This window comes from Anneissia japonica, unplaced genomic scaffold (assembly GCF_011630105.1).
Source record: "Anneissia japonica isolate Jap-2015-1 unplaced genomic scaffold, ASM1163010v1 scaffold288091_len1417266_cov198, whole genome shotgun sequence".
Taxonomy (NCBI): domain Eukaryota; kingdom Metazoa; phylum Echinodermata; class Crinoidea; order Comatulida; family Comatulidae; genus Anneissia; species Anneissia japonica.
This window is the reverse complement of record NW_022684833.1, coordinates 1,197,599-1,224,452: the sequence shown is the minus strand read 5'-3', so window position 1 is coordinate 1,224,452 and position 26,854 is coordinate 1,197,599. Positions and strand designations below refer to the sequence as shown.

General features: G+C 31.9%; 2 protein-coding genes across 3 annotated transcripts in view; one reads left to right on the top strand and one right to left on the bottom strand.

The window, feature by feature from the left end:
• Positions 1–416: 416 nt before the first annotated feature.
• LOC117107917 (xenotropic and polytropic retrovirus receptor 1 homolog) lies at positions 417–17,583 on the bottom strand. The gene is made up of 15 exons (XM_033249760.1): positions 17,366–17,583; positions 12,495–12,546; positions 11,623–11,724; positions 9,542–9,774; positions 9,270–9,419; positions 8,950–9,030; positions 8,463–8,541; positions 8,053–8,240; positions 7,367–7,546; positions 6,119–6,266; positions 5,604–5,798; positions 4,942–5,105; positions 4,384–4,523; positions 3,428–3,604; positions 417–3,126 (listed from the first exon to the last, which is right to left on the bottom strand). Exons 1-15 carry the CDS (start codon positions 17,432–17,434, stop codon positions 3,000–3,002), a joined length of 2,085 nt encoding a protein of 694 aa, XP_033105651.1. The 5' UTR covers positions 17,435–17,583; the 3' UTR covers positions 417–2,999.
• A 205-nt stretch (positions 17,584–17,788) lies between these two features.
• LOC117107904 (protein SMG7-like) overlaps positions 17,789–26,854 on the top strand; it is a 35,728-nt gene continuing 26,662 nt past the window's right edge. For both annotated transcript variants that reach the window (XM_033249754.1, XM_033249745.1), the window contains exons 1-3: positions 17,789–17,909; positions 22,033–22,064; positions 24,473–24,642. In XM_033249754.1, coding sequence (XP_033105645.1) covers positions 17,887–17,909; positions 22,033–22,064; positions 24,473–24,642 — 225 coding nt within the window. In that variant the 5' untranslated portion in view covers positions 17,789–17,886. The remainder of the gene's footprint in view (positions 17,910–22,032; positions 22,065–24,472; positions 24,643–26,854) is intronic.

Sequence of the window (26,854 nt, the reverse complement as noted above, 5' to 3'; positions counted from 1 at the left end):
GGTGTAGAAAAGACACCCTTGATTTACCCCCAGCTAAGTACCCACAACTTTGATTTAGGTCTCCCTCACGCTACACTGAAAAAAAAATCCGCATCTGCCACTGTTGTGTAGTGGTAGGGAATGCTACTACTACCAATCAAATGGCCTAACAGAAGGGTGCCCTGTATGTCTGGACCTTGTATAGATTAAAAGAATTGAGTTGATAAAAAATGAAGGGCGCTGCGTATGTCTGGACGTACCAGCATAAAAGATATGACGTATATCCACTTCACTTGCTATGCGAGAGTTCTATCTTGTGTTCATAGTATCTTCAATAATACCTTTTAATTCCTTCATAGTATATACATATATATATATTTCATATACGAGAATGGGAAATTATGGCTATGGCAAACAAATACTGTAACAAAATACCATTTGTGTATAAAATTCCAACATTTTTTATTTGGAAAACACAATGACAATATATTCTTTGTACATTTATTTATTCAAGTACACACTTCAAAATTCTTTTGCACATTAGCACAGTCTATATAGAGTAAAACCCCATAGAAAAAAATATCAACTCAAACACACTGATCCAACTTATATACATCACAACCTTACTGTTATTCAAAAAATACAAAAATAGTGTGGGTTTTTATTCGTGTTTATATCTACCAGAGGTATGAATGAATCAAGGACTTTATTTTTGTATGCATATTTATTAATCAATGCTTATAAATTTGTAAAGCACAAAAAAACACAAGGAGTTACTTTGAAAACTGTAATAAAGCATGAATATTCACAGAGTTATCTTGGATGGTTTTTGTGTTTGGTGATAAACCGTAAGCAGTTTCAGTTAAATAACAAAACCAGAAATTATGTGCATATACAATATAAAATATTAATGTATATTTATCTGTTGAAGAAAATCAATAAATACATAAATTAAATAGAGTTTAATGTCACATAATCACACTGCAAATCTTAGCTAGAGTAAACAGTTAACTAAATCTTATTTCAGTTTTTCTATTTCTCAATAAAATTTTAATTTTTTTATATTGGTTTATTATTTTAAAATTCCACTACTCTTTTTGGTCAAAACATATGGTCACAAATTCATATTTCAATTTGTACCATACAATTGCGAATATAGAAGCTCGTATCTCGTATCATATCTTTTTATATACTTTAAGCAGCACATGTAGACAACTAAATTGGGATAAAAATACTATTGTCTGTAGAAAGTGCAGGCACCCATTTTAGTCAAAACATGAGAATTCTCTCTCATTAAACAAGTCACAAGCAATGCAGACAATGGTAGACAGAAACAGAATCGCAGAGTTTTCGGAAATAGCAATTCTAATCTAATGGAAGCAGAAATAAAATATAGAAATATAAAAATTAGCACATTCCTTTGTTAATATTCTTATTTAAATCAAATGTATATATTTATATACTACACCAGGAATATAACAACTGATCTTGGTCTAAAGAAGTGGAAGTCACTGAATGTCCGTGGTTATGATTTAAAATGAGATAACTTCTCAAAATTAATATTCAAGTATTAGGTAACTTATTTAGACATAATACCCATGCTATTTTTTGGTTTTTCTAGTTTATTTACCTCATTTTCCATATGGGATTTGAAGTAATTGGTCCCATGTAGTTTACATGAAACCTATTTGGCTAAGAATAGGTTATTGTCACCTCGTAGTATAAACTAAGTAAAACACTTTGTGTCCATTTATATAAAGACTGGGCTGGATGTCTAACTGCTGTGAATATCTATAATCCATTTTCTTAAACTCTGTCTACACTATTTGATGTGACAAATAAATGTGATATGCCCATATTTGATGACATCATCATGCCCATATATGGAAACAGACAAATTTGTCACACCCACCAGCCCTTCCACAAAATCCTAGATCCTTCCTTTAATTAGAGCACTTATGAACAGTTTAGGTGTCATTCTACTAGTTAACATATGAGCTTTGATGTTTTCTGTCTATAGAACATGATAGCACCTTTATCTCACCATGATTTTAACACCTTAATAACCACATTGAATTAATAAAATAAATGTATTTATACTGTATACATATTTAACAATCATTAGTTCACAAGATGAACTGTACTAAAATAATTATTATATTGATAATAAACAAAAATTAAAAAATTATTTTTATTGCAATATTCCTCGATTAATATTCAATAAACATTTATTTTCTTCTGTATAAAATAGATTTTCTTCAGAATTTATCTAATTCCAGTCTATTACAGCAAGCTTTGGTGGACATACAAATTATTCAGTGGCGGATTCAAAGGTGGGGGGGGGGGGCTTCCCCTAAATTGTTCAAAATAAAAAAGAAATGAGAGATATAAAGAAAATTATATTCAAAGTCTGAGAGTGCAATTTCCGGCCCCTCTATTTTGCATTCCTGGATCCGCCACTGTTATTGAAATATTACATCATTTAATCACACACACAAGGTTTTTATCTTGCATAGTTGCATTGAATAAAGCTCTGCTGTATTGGAAACAACACAGTACACACATGGTCAAACTGGTTTGCTAAGGTCCCACAATGTATTATATTTTTATTGGTCCTACATTTGCATTAAGCATTGGTATACACTATAAGCATATAACAGCCATTGCATACACTATACGATTTTGTCTGTCAGATTGAACAAAGTGATAATGATCAAAATTTATCTGATGAACTAGAGCACTGTTGAACTTCTAATAGATAGGAAAAATGTCCATCATATTTTCATATAGTCTGACTGGACAGAGTTTTAGATGTCTTAAACAAGTACACACCACCAAAGTCTGACAGACAAATATCTGATGGGTTTGTGTAGTTCACCTCATACAGGCATCGAATTACACAAATACCTCAACTATCTCCACAAAATGAAAATTCTCATTATCTGTTTAGACTATTTGCAGAAGTACAGTACTGACACAATTTCAATGGAGACGGCTGCGCCCCAATCTCTGGAAATGCGTTATGGCTTCACGTTTCGAATAGTCAATGAATAAGATGAATTTAAAGGTGATTCTATTAACACATTTTCTTCATCTTCGTCATCTTCATCCTCCTCTTCATCCATTTTCCAACGCACTACACGACCACTGAAAAGATGGATATTGAATTCATGTTATGAAATTCAAAAAAGTTCATGTTTTTCAAAACATTAAAAACTGGTGTTCACGCCACTGGTGGCGTCAACGGGGAAATTTTTCTCCCATCGGACAGGTCTGGACAACCTTGTAGTCGAACCCCAAATAACAAGATAAAAACCACAGTAATTGAAAAATGTGACACATATAGAGATATATAGACAGAAAGATAGATACTGAAATAGACAAAGGCAGCGATGTAGAGACACACCAAGAGAAAATGAGATGTTGAATAAAAGAAACTGTAACTTACTTCTCTTTAGACTTTGATTTGTAGCGAGGAACTTCTTCTTCATCATCCATCATACACTCCAGATCCTTGAAGTCATCTTCCGTTAGAGGTGCCACAGAGATGTCTCGCACAGCTCTGAACTCACCACAGTTGTTCAGATGCTCGTTTTCTAGACGATAGAAGTTCCACACAAATCGCCTACGTTGGAAACAACATTCATTTTAAAGAATTCTCAATGGACTCTTGACGATGTTCTAAAAATCGCTTGTATCTACTCACTACAAATGCTTAAAAACAATTTTAAAAAAATCTACCTGCCATTGGCAATATTTTATAAACTAAAACTTGTAATCAAATAGTAAAAAATACTTAAATATACTACGACAGAACAAGTTGTATTTTTCTAGCCCTTTTTCTTTGTTAGTGTCCATCTATATATACATAATTGTCATATCTATTTTAATTACTTTTAATGTAAGTATTTTTGTATTATACATTTTCTTAAAAGGGAACTAGAAAGATATTATTTTCTAGAGGAGATTTTTGATATGTCATTAGTAATAGAATCAACTTTAAAATCATGTTTTGGCAATTTTTATGAAGTTATAGGCCATTATGATTTTCCACTTTTGCAGCGTGACGTAAGGTAAGCTACTGTTGCAACCAAAAATCATATAGCATTATACAATCTTTGGTTACAGTAGCTTACACAGACATCACACTGCTAAAGGGGAAAATCGTAATGATCTATGACTTCATAAAAAATTGCCAAAAAACGATTTTAAAGTTACTTCTGTTGCTAGTGACATAAAAAAAACATCTTACTTAATTCCCTTTTATGTATTTTTTAATGTACGGCAATTTGATTCGAATGATTAAGATTGAAAAAATTTGTAGTGCCATCAGACCAAACTTTAAAGCAAAAATTTTATAATCTTATTTGTAATCACATCAATAAACGAGAGATTAACACTCACCGGAACACCTCTAGGATGGCTAGCATGGTGATTATTATATCAATGTAGGGGTTGAACATGCTATACTTGATCGACATCGTCACTGTCAATGTCCATGCAAACCTCAAAATGAAATCTTCAAACATGGCAAGGTAATACGTCTAATAAGAATAACAAGATAGCATTTGGATGTTAAATTATGCACCATGCACTTGGCTAATGCAGTGTTTTACGTAATTTGATTTGATTTAATTATTTAACATAAATTTAAATTAAATTAAATTTCTTTTATTGCTATGAAAGCCACTGTGTGCCAATATCTGCTTAAACTATTACAATTTCAAAATAAAAAATTCACAAAAAAATTACAGATTAATACATTGGAATATAAAAACAAATTGTGGAACAAAAACACAAAAAACAACAAATACAAAACCAAGAGGCACAGGATCAAAAGCTATGATATCTGAGATAACCCTTGAAATCTTACCACAGGATTTATTTCCAGATGATGATGGTGATGAGATGTTAATTAGTCATGATGTTACTGATATGATAGCAAAAAAATGAAAAACTCACCTTTGGAGGGTATACAATTTCCTCTCTAAGCAGTTTGTTTTCTTTATTCTTTAAACTTAACAAACCCCAGTCCATCTTAATATCCCATGATAGGGTGTAGCAAGAACTAAACACAGCACTTACAACCCAGAAGTAAAACAGAGGATTATTGTAAAATGATGAATCTAAACAAAAATAAGAAATATACACAATTACAAGCTATTTGAAAATCTACAATATCAATCTACTAATAATAATACAGGTCTCCCTCCAATTAAAGACCACTAGTGGAACAGGGGTTTCCATGGACTTTAGTAGATTTGGTCTCTAATTAGAATAAAAAAATAAGACAATGGCCATATTCGACTGGTCCTTCTTCGTAAACCATGCCCACCTGCGCAGCGGTAAAATCCTACTCGACGAAGACAACCAGTCGAATACAAAACTTGTAAATACTCGACAAAACAAAATGGCTGTATAGAGCACTATATAACCTTGGCAAGTCGAGTGGCCGAGACGCAATGCAGGGGCATTTTAACGGACAGTACTGTACATATTTAATAATGTAATGAAATAATATGAAATTCATCATAATACAAGATTAAAACCCATTACCATAATAACTTTTAAAACTATATTATTTTCAAAATTTGCATTTTACAACAAAAGAAAAAAATACTTACCATTATTTAATTTATATAATGATGAAAAAATAACGACTAGGAACGTTGTAGAATATTTCCCAGCATTTACTAGATGAGGAAAGACTAACTTGGTGTCACGGTACCGACGTAAACACTGTGCGAACCGAAACCAAGCAGGTAAACATGCGACAACGGCACGAGCTCCATAACCATACGTACCGCATGTTACTGAACCTGTTACGAAAGAAGTGAGGAGTTTTACATGGCTGACAATAATGAAATACAATAGAGAGATAGTGGGGATAGTACAAATAAACACAAAAGATTTCACTCTCTTAATTACATGTATTGTAAGATTAGACTTTAGCATTAGAAGTAACATAATAGACAATGTCCTAAATTATGTTATGTACCTTTTCTCTTTTTACAATCTTCTGAATTATGTCTCTGAGATTTTTTTGTTTAATAAAGGATACCAAGATTATTATTATTTTGACATTTTGTAACTGGTTGTTATTGTTTTGTATGTTATTGAGACAAGAAATCAAACTTACATGAGCCACTTGTCCAATCTACTTCACAGATATAAAAACATATAAGAAACTCAAAATCTAGTAAAACAGTAACAAGACTATTGAGCTGATCAGCCAGCCAGAAGTCAGCGAAACCAACTGGAAAGAACGGCGCTAAGATAATACGTAGCTAAAAGCAGAAAAGAAAAAAAATCATTACAACAAGAGAGATTCATGAAAGAACCTAAAAGTTTATTTTTAGGCTGTATTGAATTACAATATAAACATATAAAAATGTGAGATTTATATTTGGAGCCCGGGGGGTTCACTCTTAAAATATTTCTATACGGGTAGGTGCCGCATTTACAGGGGTATTTTTGAGGACTTGGTAGCCCAAATGTGGGAATTTATGGAACAATTTCAGCATGTATAGGGTATATTTGCGAGGACTTGGTAGCACAAGTGTGAGCAATACCTAGGTAAAATTGGAAGTCTCTGCTCCGTCCCGTATCAAAGTAGCATAATTTTTAACATGATTTGAGCAAAGATTTTTTGCTAACCTCTGTGCTAAATCTACCGTTTATACATAGCCACGAACAGTAGAGATTGCAAACAGACAGAACCACGGTCTTATTCGCCATCAGGATCCCAGTGCAAGTCTAATTTGGTAGGTTACATGGCCGTAATAGTAGTTTAATCGACACCAGATTTTGGAAAATGGTAGATCAAGTCCCTAATAATTTTCAGTAAAATCCATAAGGTTGGTATACAAGTGAGCTCCCCAGGATTTGGATGATAATTAGCTTTTTGTTTCTGTGGTTCAATTCTCCATACCAATATTAGTTTATATATAGAGTACTACAGTGTTACGTCACAATACCTATCGTTCAAAAAGCGTTCAACCGGACGCATTTTCTTCACTGACAAACCATTGATCCCAATTTCTAATGTAATTATTAAGATGTTGTTTCTTACTTTTTCTTTGTAAATTTTAATTGATGACTAAATGTGTATTCGATACCTAATATACAGTAATTCAAGCTTTTGTGTTATAATACATTTTGATGGTAAAACGTTAGATTTTAAAATGCCTATTCCAGAAAGCCTATGAAGTCATTCAGGCATAATGAACGGTAACGTTGATAACAGAGGGCGCCCCCTGGTTCGTGATGACACGACTGTGGTACCCTATACAGTAGCAATAAATAAGTATCTTAATACTATTAAACATGATAATGAGAGAACAAATGTAGTGATATTACAATGTAATTTTTACAAGTAAGTCCTTACTAAGACTCTAAGAAGCCAAACTCTGGCTTTAAAGTACAGGATTGGAAATGGATTAATAAGAAACACGGCTAAGAATGTGACGAGCAAGAGTGGGTTGACATAGGGCGGTATCGCAGTCACCGTACAGTACATGAAGCTTATTATACTTAACCCCCATAGCACCGCAAAAAACATAGCAATCTGCAAAAAAGAAAATACATACAGTTAAGATATACACGTGTATTAAAACGTATTGTGCAATGCTCAAATAACAGTTCCAGAATTGTATTTATTTATGTTAAATTTATAATGGTTTGGCCAAGCAATACAATAAAATCAATGACAATAGAAAGAAAATGTACAACAACAAAAACTGCCATACCCAAAAGAAGACCAATAATTCTTTTTATGATGAAAATAGTCTTTACTAGGAATTTCTTTAACAGCTTACTAGCCAATTTTATTTAAACCTTGATACTTGTTCAATAGTATGGAACAGGTCTTCAACAGGGCCTTCTAAGCTTATAACCTCATTATCAAAGTCTCATTATGTAAGTGGAGATGTTTTCAGTCTTAAGAAAAAAATTATGCTTTGATTTTACAAGATTCAAACTCAGGACCCTGGGGCTGAAATGCAAACAGCCAAGCAACAGCTCCAATATTTAGTCAATGTTATTTTCTTACTTTTAGTCATAATAAGAACTTACTTCCAGAAGCTGTTCATGGGTAAGATTGCTCCGGGGATCTAACTCAAATATAAGTACATGATTTACACCCGCCTTGCGCCAACCGTAAGTATTCAGACCAAGTAAAAAAATAATGAATATGATGAGAAATACACCTCGATACATCTTCAAAGCAGGATATACATCTATTTCCATTGGTAAATATATTGCTGAGAAAGAAACAAAAAAAAAAAAAAAAAATCACAGAATTACTGTAATAAACGTAGCTATTAATTGTTAGGATCGTTTAATAAATACTGTAGGCAGGTTGTTTATGATTGAAATATTATTCAACTTTTTTGTAATAGTTTTGAAAAAAAAAAAGAAGATATTTCTTTGACTTCAACATTAGTTTACTATCTGATAGGATAGTGTATGCAATAATCACTTACCAACTAAAATTATAATAATACATAGCACCAAGAAAATTCCAGAAAAGAATCCAACACGCATTGTGCTCCAATTCATTTTCTAAAGAAGGATAGTGAACACAACAAAACTTGAATTAGAAGAACATATTAATCAATCAATCAATCAATCATTGATACAACTCTTCAAACATGTTATTTTGATGACATGCATCGCACCCAATTTTTCCCTTTCAACTCTTCAAACATGTTACTTCAATGACATGCTTCACACTCAATTGTTCCCTCTCAAAGATTGGCAATTTCATGTTTACTGTATTCAAATATTTTATACCCTAGAAACATAGTTACCTAAAACACGATCTATAACATCATTGCTGTATATAACACTACACAAGATTAAATTGTAATTTCATTGTACTTAATTTTGTTTTGAATACAAGGAAAAATTGTGAAGCGCTTTGGAGCATTCCCAAAAAAATATACAATTAGTAAAACTGTCAATTCATACCGGAGCTTTAAGTGGCGGCACCCTTAGCTTGTTCATAGCTTTCTGTCTGTTTCCGCCTTCAAGTTCATTGATGTACAGGGTCTGAAAAATAAAACAAATTTACAATACTTAAACATTTATATTTCAAGGGATGCCTGAGACAAAATAGGCAATTAGTCAGTTTAAGCTGGTTAATTTTCACAAAGTAACATTATGTAAATTTTCAATGCACTGCAGGATTAATATTAGTTACCTTAAGTGATCTTGTGAACTACTTCTGAATGAATAACAATGAAAAAAAAAGTATTATGAGAATAATGTTGAATGATTTATTAACATACCTCTGTATCAAGGATCAACTTGTCAATCTGTTTGGAGGTGAAGAACGGTGACCTTTCTACTTCTTTGGTTCGGAAATTTAGCCCTTTTTCTGTCCCAAACATTTTGTCATGTTTCTTCAATATTTTACGAAATCCGGTGAAGTTGAGATTCTGAAAAATAGAAATAAATATTTACTTGCATAAAAAAAAGTAACAGCAAATAAAATACCGTACTTATCCAGGGCCCTGGGTTTGAATCTTGTAAAAAAAAAAAAAAACAGTAAATGCATTACCTGATAATTCTGTAGTAAGATCAGGTTGAGGTAGAATTCTGTGACAGCAAGCTTCAGATCCGTCGCTGTTCTATTCAGAGCCTTCATCGTTGGGTCCTTCATTTCCAAGAAAAATATGGAACTCTTCCGAGACCGAACTCTAGGGGGCATTGCAGGCTGATTGGATTTATTGTTAAATTGTCGACATTCATCTTGTAGACTTGCAAAACGCCTCGTTGCCTCATTCAATTTTTCTGAATCGACGATGGAAAAGTTTTTTTTTTTTAATTGTTAAAAAGTTGCATAAAAAGTGTTAATTTTTTAGCGCTTTGCTTTCATCAGATAAATAAATTATCCCTTGTATGTATTGTATTTATTGTCAATGTTAAGCGGATAATAGCTCTTGATGGCTGACTGATGAAACAATAAAAATTGAATTGAATTAGAACAATAAAGTATTTTCATGGCCAATTAATATACACGATACAATATTTATATCCTTTGCATAGCCCCTTATTGGTTTGGTGAATCAATTTAATATAAAGATTTTTGTAGTAAAAATATCTGTATATCTACAAAACCTGAACTGTTTGTACTAATGGCTCCAGAGGTGGGATCTAGAGGGTATGTCTCCAAAAATTATTTAAATAACCCTAAAAAAAATCTTAACAGTAAACCAATCTCACTAAAAACTTTAAGGGATTGTCTCGAAAAAAACACTAGTTTCTACCTTTGGAATCTATTATGTGAAAGAACAACCTTCCTTGATAAATCCCCCATATTTCAAAATTAACAAGTCCCGTGCAATATAATTGTATATAGAATATTAACAAATTTTAATGAACATTTAAATTTAAATGAATGACTACCTGAAGCTAATGAGTTCAGAAATGTATACAGTATATTGAAATGTGGTCTTAAGAGTTAAATTCCAATTTTTATATGTAAATCTTTTCTTTTCATTGTCTTTAATCACTTGCTTTTGTAATTGTTTTTTGTCCATTTATCTTGCATGTTCCATCTATAAGGTCATGACCTAGGTTCTGTATGTTTTCCTTTGTCTTGTTTCAAAATAAAGCAATTTTATATAATATCTGTCTCTCAATAGAAGTTAATAACATATTATTTGATCTATTTACTGTACTGTCATTATTGATTTTATTGAATATTTAAAGATTTTTTTCCAATAACTTACTACACACACACACCTTTAAATATGTAACTATGTCATCATTTATGCTGAGATCACTAAGACCCTGTGACTGCCCCAACCTCCTCCTGCCTACGATCTATATCATTTTCACATAGCACTCACAGTACAATAATTGGGTAAGATTTTGGTTCATTAGTTTTTGCATTGATTACATGCCAAATGACTAGCAAAAATTCTAGAGAGAGTGGAAGATGGTTAGATATGCACTTTGTGCATGAATGTTCAGATTTAATGTTACTAGTAATTATCAGAAATCGCTGAAGTTGAAAATTATTTGAGAAATTTGCCGCAGCGATTATCTTTGGTAATAACAATTATCAGTCTTCATAATATCATGTTCATTAACATTTTAGCCTTACAAATATCGCCATAACTATTATCACTAGCATCACCTTAAAGAAGATGGTGCAGATAAGTGATGATGATGGAGTTGATTATGATGCTTAGTGCTAATGATAATAAGACTGATTTTTAATGACACATGATGATTATGATGACAGTCATGAGTACTGATAATGATACGGATAATAATGATGACACTAATGTTGTTGACGATGATAATGATGATCAGAATGTGAAGATTAAGATTATTATAATAATTACAATCACAACCATAAATCATTATCATTACTTGTCTAGTTTATTGCAACCATAACCACAATCATATCATGAAAGACATGAGTTGGTATCTTTTATAACTACATTTCTTGAGCTTTCGTTCTAACCAATGGGGTGTAGTCATATCATCATAGTTTATTAGTGCTTACAACCTCATCACCATGAGTGTTGTGACATCAATATGTTAAAATGGCCAACATATTTCATTTCTGTTACATGATTCTTTCAATGACCTCAACATCTAGCAAAAAAAGTATCAATCTTTACTTACCTGAGAAAAATGTGTTGACTTTTGTGAGTTCTTTATCACTTACTCGGAAAAATTCCTCTTCTATTTTGTTAGTATATCTTTCCACAGCCTGCTCTCCAACTTCTACAAAACAACAAATGCAATCATGAAGTATCATTAAGAAATAACATTAGGAAATTTAATTAAATGAAAATCAATAATGCAAAGTTATCTGTTTCCAATTTTAACGTTTTGTTACTTATTTTACTTATTAGAAATTTCTGCAATTAAAAAGCACCTTGGATCCAACAACTGTATTATTCAATTGGTGTTTTTATGTTGTTGTGAAGTAACTTTTGATGGTTAAAGTTTACTTGTATTTTAACTTCTCTGTTTCTTTTTCTTACATAAATGTAATGATTTTATAAGATGTGCTGTTTTTTTTTAAATTTTGTAATGTTTTTTGATATCCATATTTTTGTTGTTGTGTGTTATTTCATAACTTTTTGTCAATTTTAACACTTTTAATGTTTTTATACTGTAAATTAGTAATAAAATTTCCATTTGAATAAATTTTACTTTAACTGTGGTGGTTGACAATATAAAAGATGAATCTCATCTTAATTCAATAGGCTGTCCCATGATCTATTAATTCATTTATTTAATAATAATTCTAGCAAAACAAATACAATCAGACATCTATGTATTTGTGTGCCATGGAGTGTCAAATTGGTCACATGGGTACTGAAACCTTGAACCATGAATGTATGTGTTTGCGAGCTCTGTACTACAGCATGAAAATGAATACTTTCCACAGAGTGCAGAGAAGGTTTGTACTTTATGTGCTGCATGTTTTGTTTGCCAATTTATTGGTTCTTATGACCAGGGTGGAAACATTTTGAAATATTACTTACCCTCCTTTTGTGGAACATTCTCACAGTATTTGTATATAATTTCCTTAAGATTCTGTAGGAAGAAAAAAAACAATGTTTACAGAAATGTATAAACTGTAATTCAACACTTCTTAATAACCCAATATCAGTATTTTTGGTTTTTTTAAATCATAGCTTAATATAGTTAATCTGTTAACCTTGTCTAGCTTTCTAAAATTTATATTTGTTTACTTAGTTTATTAATGAATGAATGTTTAATTATAATTTTATTTCTTTTTATATACGGTAATTTTTATACATTTAAAAAAAATTGATCTTACATTAGTAATAGTACCAAACTTAACGAGAAAAATAAAATGAAATCCTAGTAACAATTTAAGTTTAAAAAGCAATTGTGAAGATCACAAAGATTTGACAATTTTGCTGTGTGATTACAAAATCACACACCATTGTCTACCAATAATTGCAGCATTAGAGGTCAAAATGTCAACAGGAAAAAAACATGATACTTCAGAGGAAGCTGTAACCTATAATGAACTTTGTGAATGTCATCTAATACCAGCATTTTAACTTAAAATCTATGTTCTCACTATTTCAGCCATGTCCTTCAATTGACATCCATAGAAAATTATCTCAACCAACAAGTTCTTTTCAGAACTATCTATTTATTTATTTATTTCGTTTTTTTTTTTCAGTAGGGTAGCCCTCTCAGTTATAGCACTGCTCTTCCGAGAGGCCATACAACTCATTAAAACTATGATGTGGTATAACACAAGCATTAAGATACAGTATATTATTACTTCGCCATGCAAACCTTCAAATAATATTTAGAAACTTATTAATAACTATGTGCAAACCTTAAAAATAAATAGCCTGCAATAATCTGTTTACCAATGTGAAGAGTTTATGTATTTATGCAATCTAGCATCATTAAAAACACACAAAGAAAATATTAATGGCTGGCATTTCAATGATAAAGATTCCTATTGTAAAGAGGAATAGAAATCATTAACAAAATTTAAATATGAGGAGATGAATTGACAGATGGATACAATGTGAGCAGGACACACAAAAGACTGCACTGTTGTTAATGTAGATAGAGAATTGAGTTGCATTCACTTTAAATCGATAAGGATCATCAGTAATTGACGAGTGTATTTGTCACTTTGCATTTGATTTGACTTTGTTGACATACTTTCTAAAGTCGAAAAATTATTGTATTATAGCAGTGTTTAACTTTAAAACAATATTAATCTTAAGTAAAATATTCTATACTTTGCTTTAAAATGTTTGCATTAAGTTTTGGTTTGAATGGAACAAAGTAAATCAGAATTTTGTTAATTTAATACAATTCTATTAATCATTAACAGTATAATACTACACTAGTAGTGTTAGGCCCAATAAAAAAAATCATTAGCTTTCACCACTGTGCCCATATCTTCTGTGGTATTAAAAAATATATATTTTTTTGAAAAAAAAATATTTTTTTTGGAAAAAATTATTTTTTCATTTTTTTTTAGTAATTAGTGGATGTTGTTTGTATTATCTCCATCATGTTTTACTCTGAATATTAATGCACCAGCAAACAACCCAAGAGTGATATGTGGATAGCAAAATAATAAACAAACAGCCTCCCTTCCCTTATCACGTTTCCAGCCAAGGTAGGGTGATAAACTAATACAGTAAATTTCTTTTATAAGGCCTTAGAAATTTCTGAGGTAGTTTCATTTCATTGTTTTATTGTGGAAAATAATTTTAGATAAAATTGGTCACATACTGTAGGTCTCTATGGGCTGAAGTCATCATTGTATTCAAAACAGAATACAAAATCCAAAATTGATTGTTCAAACATAGTAACTGGAGGCTATACAGTACGTATTACAGGATCAAGGGTGCACTTTTGTTGTTTTATGATGTTTTTTACAGTGGAACAAAATAATAAGCAAACAGGGATTTGTTATTAGTTGTTGGATTCGGTAGGATAGTTTTGGGTAGAGGTTGAGAAATGGAGAGTATGGGAAAAGTTTGGGAAAAGATGAAAAAAAGGGATGGACTTAGAATAAAAAATGGTATGAGAAAAGATGTAATGAAGGGCTGGAAACATACAGTAAAGTTAGTTAACAAAATGGTGAAAGTTTAAAAGAGAGGGAAATCCCTAAGTGCATTACACTTTTGTCAGAAGATTAGATGGAGTATATGAATGTGAGAAACCACTACACAGATCCCCTACTATTCAATCAATTTATTCATTTTCATCTCATTAAATTAAACTTCCTGACATGAAAAATAAATGTTAATTTCCGTTTAAATTCAGACCATGTACTATGATAGTACAAAGCCCCAGCTGAAATGAAATTGATTCTGTAAAACTGCTTCATCCCTGTGCCACCTGTCTGTCCTTCACATAAAGTATGATACTTCCTTTATCTGTCAAAGTTAATGAATTTTATATTAGACACATGTCACACTTGTCGCAATTTTATATTTTTCCCCAAGTTATAAAATTAAAATCATACTACAAATAAAAAATGATAGTAAATCAGATTTAGCTGATACTGTAAAAATAGCTATATTTGAAATTCATGTACAGTATATACTTGATTGCTGTATATTGAACCAAAAGTAAAAAATAATAAAACAATAGAGTGCTTGCTAAGCTAATCCAAGGATTAGAGAGATTCTCCAAAGGATTAAGGCACACATGAGAGACCTGGTAAAGATCTGAACCAGTCATCTTAGAAATTAGAAGCACAGTGCATTATTACCACAATCATCTATTCATACACGACGACGGATTTAGTGGGGATTTCTAGATCCACCTCTGAAGATGTCAACCAGTGATCCTATACTGTAGGATCTAACTGTTAATTAATAACAATAAGAAACAGTCAGAACCTTATACAGTATTAACATACAGGTAATACATTTTCATTTATTTGACAACATTACACTTTTAGAATGGAGGCACTCAAAATCTGTGATGAGATCTTACAGCAAATTTGAAAAACACATTTTGTGAACTGACGCATTCAATAACAATTCAAACTGCCTGGAAGTAGGCCTCATAATGCATCACTGGTTTCCTCAAATTAAAATGTAATCACTTGGAAAGAAAATTGAATTGGTGGAAGGAACTACAATTTATAATTTTTTTCCCTTGCAGAGTGAGTCCTAATTAAACCAAAGTAATTCAGTACTGGGCTATTAAGCACAGATATTCACATGTGTTTGTTAGAGTTTAGTAGGATATGCAAGATATTGCCTTTATGGACAACAAAATATATATATTTTATATTGGAATGTATTGTTAACAATGTCTTTAATATATAATTATATTTATGATTGATACCATTTTCTATGAGTTTAATAATAAAAACCTGATTATTTCTTTTCTTTAGTGTCAGAATTTCATTGGAAAACAGTGCTACAGTATGTAGATATTGGTATTAAAAGAGTTAACTCAAATTAAATTATCAACCTATCTTTACATATGACATCAGAATTTATGAATCAATTGCTATCGTTTATGTACTAATGCAGACTGAAAAGTCAGAGCAATAAGGAAGCCATTACTGTTATCTTAGAAATATTGAAGATAAAGATCTTCTAATTTTGTCAGTCCTAATAAAGTACAAATTTTCTTTAAATAGGTAAGTTCATTATATTTGAGTGTTTCCTTTCTGTAATAGGAAAATGGCACTGAAAATCCATAGCATCCAATGGCTAAATTGAGGCATTTTCACAAAAATGTATAAGAGTTTGAAATGTTATTAAAACATTAAAAAATAAAAACAACGGATATTTCAAAATATCTAAAAAGGAAATAGATAAATTGATAAGTCAACAAAAACAGACTCAAGTGCCTTTTTTCAAGATTATGAGTCAGGTTGGCACTAATGACAATTACAAATTTTACATAAAAAAATTAAAACAAAAATTGAGACAGTACATATACATTTCATCACTGTAGAATACTACAATAGTGTACAGAGGACATCTGAAGGGTGGGGTTTACTATGCTAGGTGTGGATGGATTTTGGAGTGGGGGTCTTCTCTACTTTGGATGATCATGTCAACCCTTGGATGTCACCCCTCCCAAAGGCCAGCCACAGTAATATTCCTGGGGTTCCAGGGAACGAAACACAACAAATATCAATTACATTGATGCATTACCTTTGCACTGCTACAGTAATTAAATATTGATTTTTATCATTTCATAATTAGCAGGATATATCTTGGTTTGGGAAAACTGAAGGCAAAATGGCTGGTCAGTAACTTCAAACCAAGTCTTGTAATGTCCCTTCAACTTGCATTTTAATTTCACAAAATAATTAGCAATCTACTACTAGTGAAACCATTTTCAATCACACAAATATCACAGAAATGTAAGACTAAGGAAAGTTGTTATTTATTTATTACAACGTTTTAGGTAAAAGTATAATACAATATAAAATGCCTTCCAGTTCAAAAAATAAAATATGATCGATCGAGGGCGACGAGTGTTCGCCAACAAGGCATCAAATTAAAAAAAAAATTACAACATTCATTAAATAGTAAAAACAAAATACTGTAGATAGCCTCCAGACAGGGCCTGGACATCATGACTGACTAAATCAACAGGTTTATAAATTGCTCCTTATTTATATTTTTACACTATTGGCTAACAGACAAAATTTTATCGATATTTGGCCAGTACCAACCTAGGCCTACCTTACTGAGGCCTAGGCTAGGCTACGTAGCTAGGCTTACTACTAGTAGCCTAGCTAGCTAATACTAGCCCAGGGCTGGCTTGATGGGTCTGCCTAGCCTATGCTCGGCCTCGGGCCTAGGCCTACGTACATACGGTCTAGCTAGCCTAGGGCCTAGTCTGATATATTATTCTCTGGGCTTACCTCATAATCAATGTATTGCTTGCGCCATTCGGGTGTAAGATGAGCTTGTAAATGTTCACTAAATTTCATACTTTTAATTCTGAACACTAATTTATAATTCTCTTGAATTTTTCATTAGATCGCCTCTTCCTAGTTCACAGAAGTACCTTTACCTCTTCGCATTGCGAAAATGGAAAGTAAAAAATGCTGTAGCGCCATCTATTTACAGATCCGAGAAAACCCGTACCCCTCTCATCAAAACACAAAAACAAGTAAAAAGGTCATTGCAGTAGCTACTACATAAATTTTTAGATCGTATTTAGTAAGATTTAACATAATAAAGATAATAAATAGTATTATAAATATATTATAGCAGTTTTTGTATATTTTACAATAAATTATTGTAAATTTAATTTTTTTTAAATCAAAATTGTATGAGCAAATTATCAAACTTCTAACACGTTTAAGAAATATACAATAATGGCGGAGTTCACGAAGTGAAAATTTTTGGGCGACAACTTTACAAACTTTGCAGGAATGTAATGAGTTGTGCTCAGTTGCTCCGGTAAGAAAATGATTGTCTATGTACTTTCTTGTTTTTTAATTTTGGGATTTATTCATTAGAATGTGTAACATGTAGCGTAGTCATACATTTCGATTTTCAAGGCTACAATATTTACTCCGACCGAGTAGAACCTATCTTGCTGGCTGCCAACACAGTTAATCCCATCCTTGGGGAAAACTGCGTTAATGAAGGGGGGGGGGGGGTGTGTGGTTTTTTTTGTTGCTTTGTCTTTTGTTTTTTGTGGGGTTTTTGTTTTTGTATACAACTTCTTTTTTTTTTTTTTTTTTTTTTGCTAATATTCACTTTTATTCAGTATTATTTTCCAATTTGTTGATCAATCTGCTGCTGTTAAAAAACCACTGCCTTTAATTTGTGCATGTGATTTGTTGTAATTTATTTGTATTTATTTTTTATTTTTTTTACCTGGATTGTTCTACTGAGGCCTGTCCTAGTGTATAAGGGCCTATTTCCCCGATAGGCCCTTATACCAAAACCAAGTCTAATAACAGACCTATTGGAAGTAAAACTTATGTCAGCCCGCCAGTGGACTCAGTAGATTGTAACTGGCCCCCAGCTTAAAAAAGTTGAATACCAGGGGCCTATTTTGTTAAGCCTAAGCTAGGCCTACAGTAGGCTAACTAAACAATTATTTTGTTTTAAACCAAACTTTTGAAAATTAATTTTCAAAATATAAGGAGTTTGAGACCTACTTAAATTGCAGATAATTTATTAATTGGTTTGAATGTAACATAAGGTATGTCAATAATAATATAACAGTTGCAGACTGTAAAGTAAAAGGCTTGCACAGGGAATTAAGTTTGCGAAAAAAGGGTAGATTTTCGCGCAGATTGTGCCTAAAATTAGGCTTTGATCTAATCTTAATAACCTTTATGTAATTATTTATGCAGTACTGTGGTTACAATTCTGCGCACCTATTCACTTAGCGAATCTTCATGCAAATTTGAGTAATATGTATCTCATGAATATTAATTGTAATTATACTACTAAGTATTTAATTACTTTACATGAAATGAAATGGCCAAATATAAAAAATTCTCATCTAAATTTTTAAAATCCCAAAGACAAAGCCTTGTCTAGGTATAGGCTCACACAAACACCCATGTTTATGTTCTGTGGTGTTTGAATTTTTGTAGTATTTTTGGCTGTTCTGGCTTGTGAGTGTAAAAAAAATAAATTAGCAAAAAGATGAGAAACATTTTGTTCATGTTTTTGTATTTTTTCAAATTAATTCTGTATTGTTTAAAAAATGCTATTGTTATTTTAAAAATAAATTATGTTTGATTTGTTTTTGATTTTTTTTACCTGGATTGTTCTACCGAGGCCTGTCCTAGTGTATAAGGGCCTGTTGTTATTTCAAAATAAATTATGTTTGATTATGACAAGGCAATTGAAATTTCTAAATGTAAAACGAAATATTTTATATTTTTTTGGAATATTAGGAATGAATCAGTTAATATAATGTTTGTCATAAAATTTGGAAAGTCTGTCAAATAATTTAAGGATTATTATGTTTTCAGCATCAGATTTTTAAATTCATGCAAAAAATTCGGAAGACGTCTAAATACACAAAATATACATTTATACTTTGATAAATTTTTAGTTTGAAGACTGACGGCATTATTCAGCTGCAAAATAAAAAGCCGGATTTCTCAATGGTACTGTGTTAAATAACCACACTGCATTGACATTTTAGGAGTAGGCCTCGGTTTAGGGACTCCCCAGTAATGGTGTCGACAACAGAGGGTGCCATTCTTTGATTCGTCTATAAGCCTACCCCCTACTTTATGCCAAATCTTACATACACCAGGGTTTTCCTAAGCAAAATCCCTGGGTATGATTTCAATGAGTAGCTCAGCTGATGTTTAAAAATACATTGATAAATAATTAAATGTCATTTTGAATAAGGCATGAGGTATTTAAAAAATTGCCTTTTGATTACATTCTGTCAATTTAAAAATGGTCATCATATTCTTTGTGAAAAGGGGATTCCCCGACGAGTATAAGTCCACCTCCCAATATCGATGCAATTTTCTGTCCAAGGGGGTGGGCTTATATGCCAGAGGAACTACTGTTGTAACAGTATTGTTAAATGCATTCTCTTATTTAATGAGGAAAATATTTCTTATTCTAATTTTCAATTGAAAAAGGCTAATAACTTTAAAAAGTACATACTTGTAAGTTCAAATATCAGACTGTTAATGTTTATAGTAGCTCAGCACAGACATAAGTCTGTCAGGAATCAGTCCTCAGACCGATCTTGTTTATCATATTTGTTAATGATTTGCCAGATTTTATTAGCAGTAGCTTGATGCTGTTTGCATATGATGCAAAAAAATGTGTATGATGCTCAAGATGATAAATTACAAGAAAGAAGATCATTTCATATTAACAATACCTATACTGTATATTTTGTGTTAAATGCTATTGAATAATACTTAAGTGCAAGGCCATCCACATTCATTACACACACGTGGATTATGTGTATTTTTTCAAACAAGACTCCTTTGATCCAATGTCAGAAGTGAAATATGTGTAATTTAACTTTGATTAAAATTATATTTCGTGAACAAATTTTTACAATCAAACACAATTTTGCTGAACTATCTACAGACACTACAAACTCATTTGTACTCATTTGCAAAGCTGTTGTCTAACCTACACTTAAGTAAATTGTAATTTCATTAAAGCCCCATTCCCGGCAAAATTTCAGTTGTTAAGAAAAATCTAATTTTTGTATAATGTTATAAAGATTTATAAATATAATACAGAATTGCTAGTTTAACGGAATTTAGACATTCCAAAGAATGAAAAAAAATGTGAAATAAGACTGAAATTTGATTTTTTTGTGTTCCACACAAAAAATAAATGCGGATGAATTTTCATGTTTGATTTTGCCATAGGTCGTGAGAAGAAATATCGTAGGCGCTGAAAACATTAGCCTATCCAACGCTGCTAGGCTAGGCCTAGCCTTACCTCGATTTAGGTTCTGTTATCACACATAAAAACGGCCGACATGATATTTTCCATTGCTAGTAATGACACTTGTGAAATAAAATATTTCATAGGAATTATTTCAAATTTGTTAAAAATTGATTCTGACTGAGATTTTGACACTTAAACAAACATATCTCAGCCTTAATCGAACGACCGTGGATGCGATCTACAACCTCTGAATTTGCCTGGTAACGATGAATTCGTTGAGAAAATGGTAATATTTTATGAGAAATACCGTAGTCTGTATTTCTCATTTTTTTTATTCTTTTGCATAAACTTAAGAATCATGCCAATATTTTTCCATGATTTATAATAATTGGAGTAATGCAAATGCATATTTTCTATTAAAAAAAAAAATCAGTTTTTAGTGAAATTTTGCCGGGAATGGGGCTTTAAGTCCTAAGAAGTTTAATGAGAAATTGCAGCACAACAAATCATTAGTGAACTTAACTTCAAATATTAGGATCTTCTCGGCATACTTGGCCTTTCATCCTTCCATGATAGCATTAAAGCCAACTTGTTCCAAATTTTTAATGTACCTCCAGTAGAATGTTTTTTTTTAATGTTGACTAGTTTTACTGACTCCTGTCATGTAAGGTTACAGCCTCTAAATTTAGCCAAATAAACTGTAATTATACTGTGTTCACAGACAAGTGGTGTAACTTACTAACAAATTATGTTATAAAAGCAAGGTCTATACTAGTACTAGTACTGTATACCTACTAAAGCTCACATCACATATACGGTAATTATCCTGTAAAACGTCAAGGCCCATGTTAGAAAGATCTAGTTAGTATCAAGTAAACAAGTACATGTATTCTTGTCCATGAAAATTATCTAAAAAAATTCTTCCTGTACCAAATGTTTATTGTCTGTCTTCTACGAGATACATTGGCCTAACTGCAGTCGGAAAAAGTAATTCTTTCCACCCACCTAAAAAAAAATAGCCACTGGGGAAATGTGCAATGTCTACTGTGGCTAGTAAGGTTCTGTACAGTGTACTGTATAGTTAGATGAACCTAGAGTGCTTTTAAATGTTTAAATGATCCATATGTTGAAGCATATTGAAACATGTTGTAATATTTCCTTCATTATTTTTCCGTTGCAGGCGAGCTGATGAACTCAAGGCAAAAATAATAGGTAGGACAACCATTACTTATTCATATTAAACATTAATCAAAATAATATATTTAAAATCATAAAAATGACAACTGGTATGTAGGGGTTGATTGCTTTGGAATTTTTATAACGTTAAAAGAACTGTGGTATGGTGGTTATGGTGCTCCGCTTCTAATTTTGAAGTCATAATTCGATCACTATTGCCTAATTCCATCCCAATATACTTTAAATTACAGCCTTGAAGGTACAGTAAGGTACTTACATACTTTATCACATGTACAGTTATACTCAATTGCTGTTAAGTGCAGTTTGTTTATTGTCTGGCTCAACAATCACCCACTTATGTTTTCAGAGGTTAATGACCTACAGTAATATGTTTATTTTGTTTAGTGTATACTTTACGTATGGTCTTTGAAATATTATTGTATTTAGTATTAAGTTGTGTTGTTTTTTTGTTTGTTTTATTTTATCGCCTAATGTATGTAACAAGCAAAACTAATTACAAACACTTTGCGTATTTTGCTAATAAAATACTGTTTACAAATTTTTTAGAATATTATTTTTTTGTTTAAATTGAATTTTTGTAATTCTGTGTACTTGTGACTTGTTCCGTTACATATAGAAATGTAATGTCCGTGACACTACATAATCTATATTATATAATGAAAACATGATATATTTTTATTTTTCAACAATCTGTTTATTTGATATTGAAGGAAAGTCTAATATTTTTGCAGTAACAGAACAGGAATTTTAATTTTCCTATATACCGTCAAAAGTCATGTCGCAATTCTGTAATGTCTGTGACGCGTACATTTTACATTCTGATCTACGCACCATAAATTTTTTTTTTCATGTTTTTTGTTATATTCCTGAAGTTCAAACTAAATGGAAGTATTGAACCAAAAATGAAGTGTTTCCTATGTGTAGTCTATTAAATATAGATATTTATATTTAGAAAATTGTAATGTCCATGACGACAAAATACTGTGGAATGCCCCTGTAATATTATGAGTAAAAACCCAATAAACGTCTTTTTTACAAATAAACAATTTTACAAAATTGACCTTTGCCCTTGCATCATCGACCAAGTCATAATTTAAAAAAATGCAATTGCTTACGTTTTCAACGTAATAATGTATATTTTTCATAATAATAAAATCAGGTTTGTTGTTTTAATTACATAATCACAGTTCAATCTTTTCCATTTCCGCTATAATAATCGCTATTAATTCAGTTTGAACAAACTACCACCAACGCTAGCCTTTGAAATGAGCGCACATGTTTACGATGGAAAAATAAAAAAGCGTATTAAGGTCAGCAACTTATTTATTCCATGAAGCTAACTATGCAATTCAGCGATCTAAAATCTACAAAAAACACGACAAAAAAGTCCATAAAGCATACAGACGTTTTAATAAGAATTAAAATGGGAATGCTGGCAATTGAAATAATTTGGTTTTTATCGAAGGTAAATTCAGCTAGGGCCTAGTCTACTACTGTTGCGGTAGACCATGATGCTGCACTGTAGGTTGGTTCGTACTACTATTACTAGGGTACTAGACCTGGTCGCCGTCAGCCTATATATCAATGGAAGAGGATAGCTAGGCTAGGTAGTGGAAACTGACACCTGATTTACAGTGGTTTACGAATTTGTCAGTTTTTTATGAATGCCCCTCGGTACTAAGGGGTTTCGTAAAATAGACGTTTTATTATAACAAGCTTTCCACCACACAGATTTTTCAATCTGGTTTTCTCTTAATATAACGCCTGAAATAGTGACATCGATGGCCTCGAAGCTGGCTGGTTGCTTTATCTGGCTCTAACTTGCCATGAAACGCAAATAGGGAAAATCATATCATATTTCAAGATTTATACAAGTGGGTTAACTTTGACGTGAACCAGGCTAATGAAATTAAAGACAAAGTACTACCATAAGATGGGGGGTGCCCTGTAGTTTGTGATAGTATTTTTAGAGATAGGATTTCATTTCAAGGAAACCTTGAGAGTTGAACTTGCAATTCTATTTGCTTTGCTATTATCTGGATTTTTCATACTGTAATAACCATCATGATGATTATCTTGGACACATCAAAACTTTTCTTGGTCATGTCATGGTTTGTGCATTAGAAATTACCATCATGGTTGTCTAGGTATTCGTATTTGTATTAATCCCCATCATCAGCTGCATGCCTCTATAAACAATTGTATCACCATCATTCATCTCATTCTCAAATACCTGATCAAACTTAATCTTATTGTTTTATTGAATCACTGTGTCATAAACATTGATAGAAATCGGTACAATGCAAAAATATCATTAATAAACATTACTGTTGTTGTTATTATCACTCAATGTTGAATATCATTTGACTTGGTGACATCATCATGGTTGTCTACTTAACCCTCACTCTGATTTATTCCACCAGAGGGAAATGCTGAAACTTGGGTAACCCGCCAGACGCTCCTGGACCTCTATCAGCAGATTCTTATCACAAATCTAGAATTTGCCCTCGACAAAAAAGTAGAGCAAGACCTATGGAACCATGTCTTCAAGAACCAAATCAACATCTTACAAAGAAAAGTAAAAGACAAGGCGGTATGTTCATTATTAATGGTTCATGTGTGGGATATTGTGACTCTACATATATCATAGGATTAATCATTTAAAAGAATAAGTGTTGTTGTGATTGAGTAATTAAAGGCACAGATTATTTTTAACACAATTTAATTTTGCTAATGTACAAATGTTTGCTGAAGTAAAAAAAAAATCCTAGTTAATAAAAGTCAATTTTAGGGTCTAAATGCAAAGAATGTGGAATTATACTATAAATTCAATAAATTTCTCTTTCAAATTTTTATTTAAAATTACTTTCCATACACAATTTTTTATTTTAAATTTCAATTCAGCCATTAAAAAAAAAAATTGTTATAGAAGTGGTTTGGCGCAGGGGGAACTATGTATTGTCTCGAGGTCGGGGTCTCAATCCCTTAATATCCAATTCGCTTGAATCTTTAAGCAAGGAACATTATCTGCATTACCTCTCTACCCAGAAGTATAAATTTGAGTATGTTACCTGACGGGGTTACTTGCTTCTGTGCTGATTACACTTATCAGAAACACGTAATCATAAATAAAGAAATAAAAACAAATCTGTTAAGTGTTATGTAGCAGATAGTCGTTAATTATATATATTGTATAAATGATAATAATGAGGAGGATTTGTGGGAAAGCATCTTATCTTATTCAAAAGCTTCAGCGCTTCAATCCCTATAGAAAAAAAGAAGCAAGATCTTTATACTTATGCTGACTGAAACTGTTCAAAATGCAAGTACCTGGTTATCAAAATCCATGACAGGATCAATTAGAGATCAGTGTAAAGTAATATTAGCTAAGGGAAATACCAGGCCTCATTTTCTCCAAACTCAAAATCATTTTCACATAATTAAGACAGTCAATCATGAATTTAAAAGTATTCAGAATAATCAAACATCAAATGTCATTAGACTGTACAGGCCTGTAGCCAGGTTCTTCCAGGGGGGGGGGGGGGGGGGGGGGGGGTTATCTGGGCGTGAGGTTCACAGTCGAAGCCCCTGTGGGTTCGGCGAAACTCCCAAAGCAAGAGGATTTTTGTGCTTTTTGGGTCTAGATAATGCTATAAAAGCAGATGTCGAAGCCCCTGTGGGTTCGGCGAAACTCCCAAAGCAAGAGGATTTTTGTGCTTTTTGGGTCTAAATAATGCTATAAAAGCAGATGTGTTTAAAAATGTCTGTGTCTGGGTGGGTCTGCAGTGCATTAGTTGGGTTGGAGGACTTATTTTGGAAGTTTAAAGAGGGGGTTTGCTACAAAAGGGTTGTTCTCCCGAAACATAAATCCCCCCCCCCCCCCCCCAGACGGGATACGGGCCTGCTGTATACCTGTATGTAGAATTGTGGAGAAAACAAAGATCAGTAGAAATCAGTCATCCACTTTATTCACAAAAGAGTGGTTAGGTTCTGGAATGTGACTAATGTACTGAAAAATGTAGGGCAGACAGATATTTGAAGTCATTTATACCTTCATTGTATCATCAACTGTAAAAGCAATTTCTAAATGTATACGTTTCAGGTCATCTTGGTGGCTATGTGATGTTTTATGTAGGCTTAAGGCCTGTAATTATGTGTATATTGTATATCTAATATTATTCATAACATTCCTGTTATTTGTTTTATTTTTACCCTAACAACTGTATAGTTGTGACCTAAAAACAAAATTCAAAAATGATCAAAGAAAGTGAATTATTGGATCTTTAGTAAAATTTCTCTGTATACAAGTCTCCATGTGAAACTTTATGAATAAAGCTTTTATTTTTTTTAAATATCAAATCAAATCAGAGTTTATATTCCTTTTGAACGCAAAAACATTAACAAAATATTCACAAATTAAACTTTTGATAATACAGCTGTATGGAGAAATAAATTACAAGGAAAGAAAATTGACCAAAATTTAACAATAAGGAAGAATGCAACAAAAGGATGGAGGATTATATACGGGATAAGCCTTAATTGGTTTTCTGATTGATCCCCCAAAATCTAACGCTCTGTCTAGATTATCAAGTGTTCTTTGACAAAAACTGTTGTATGCCCATATTTAGTCATGTTGTGCCTATATATGGTCATTATGTGATGTCATCATGACCATATTTAGTCATGTTGTGCCTATATATGGTCATTATGTGATGTCATCATGACCATATTTAGGCATGTCACATGTTTTTTTCTGGACACAGGGCTTTTCATGATGTAAAAAATAGAGGCTTGATTCTATCCTA

Excerpts from the sequence above, each read along its gene's own strand:
- LOC117107917 (XM_033249760.1), bottom strand. The coding sequence starts at position 17,434 with ATGAAATTTAGTGAACATTTACAAGCTCATCTTACACCCGAATGGCGC. Across the intron at positions 9,775-11,622 it reads AGTCAACACATTTTTCTCAG|AAAAATTGAATGAGGCAACG; the intron begins GTAAGTAAAGAT and ends TCGTCGATTCAG. Across the intron at positions 5,799-6,118 it reads AGATTGGACAAGTGGCTCAT|GTTCAGTAACATGCGGTACG; the intron begins GTAAGTTTGATT and ends CTTTCGTAACAG.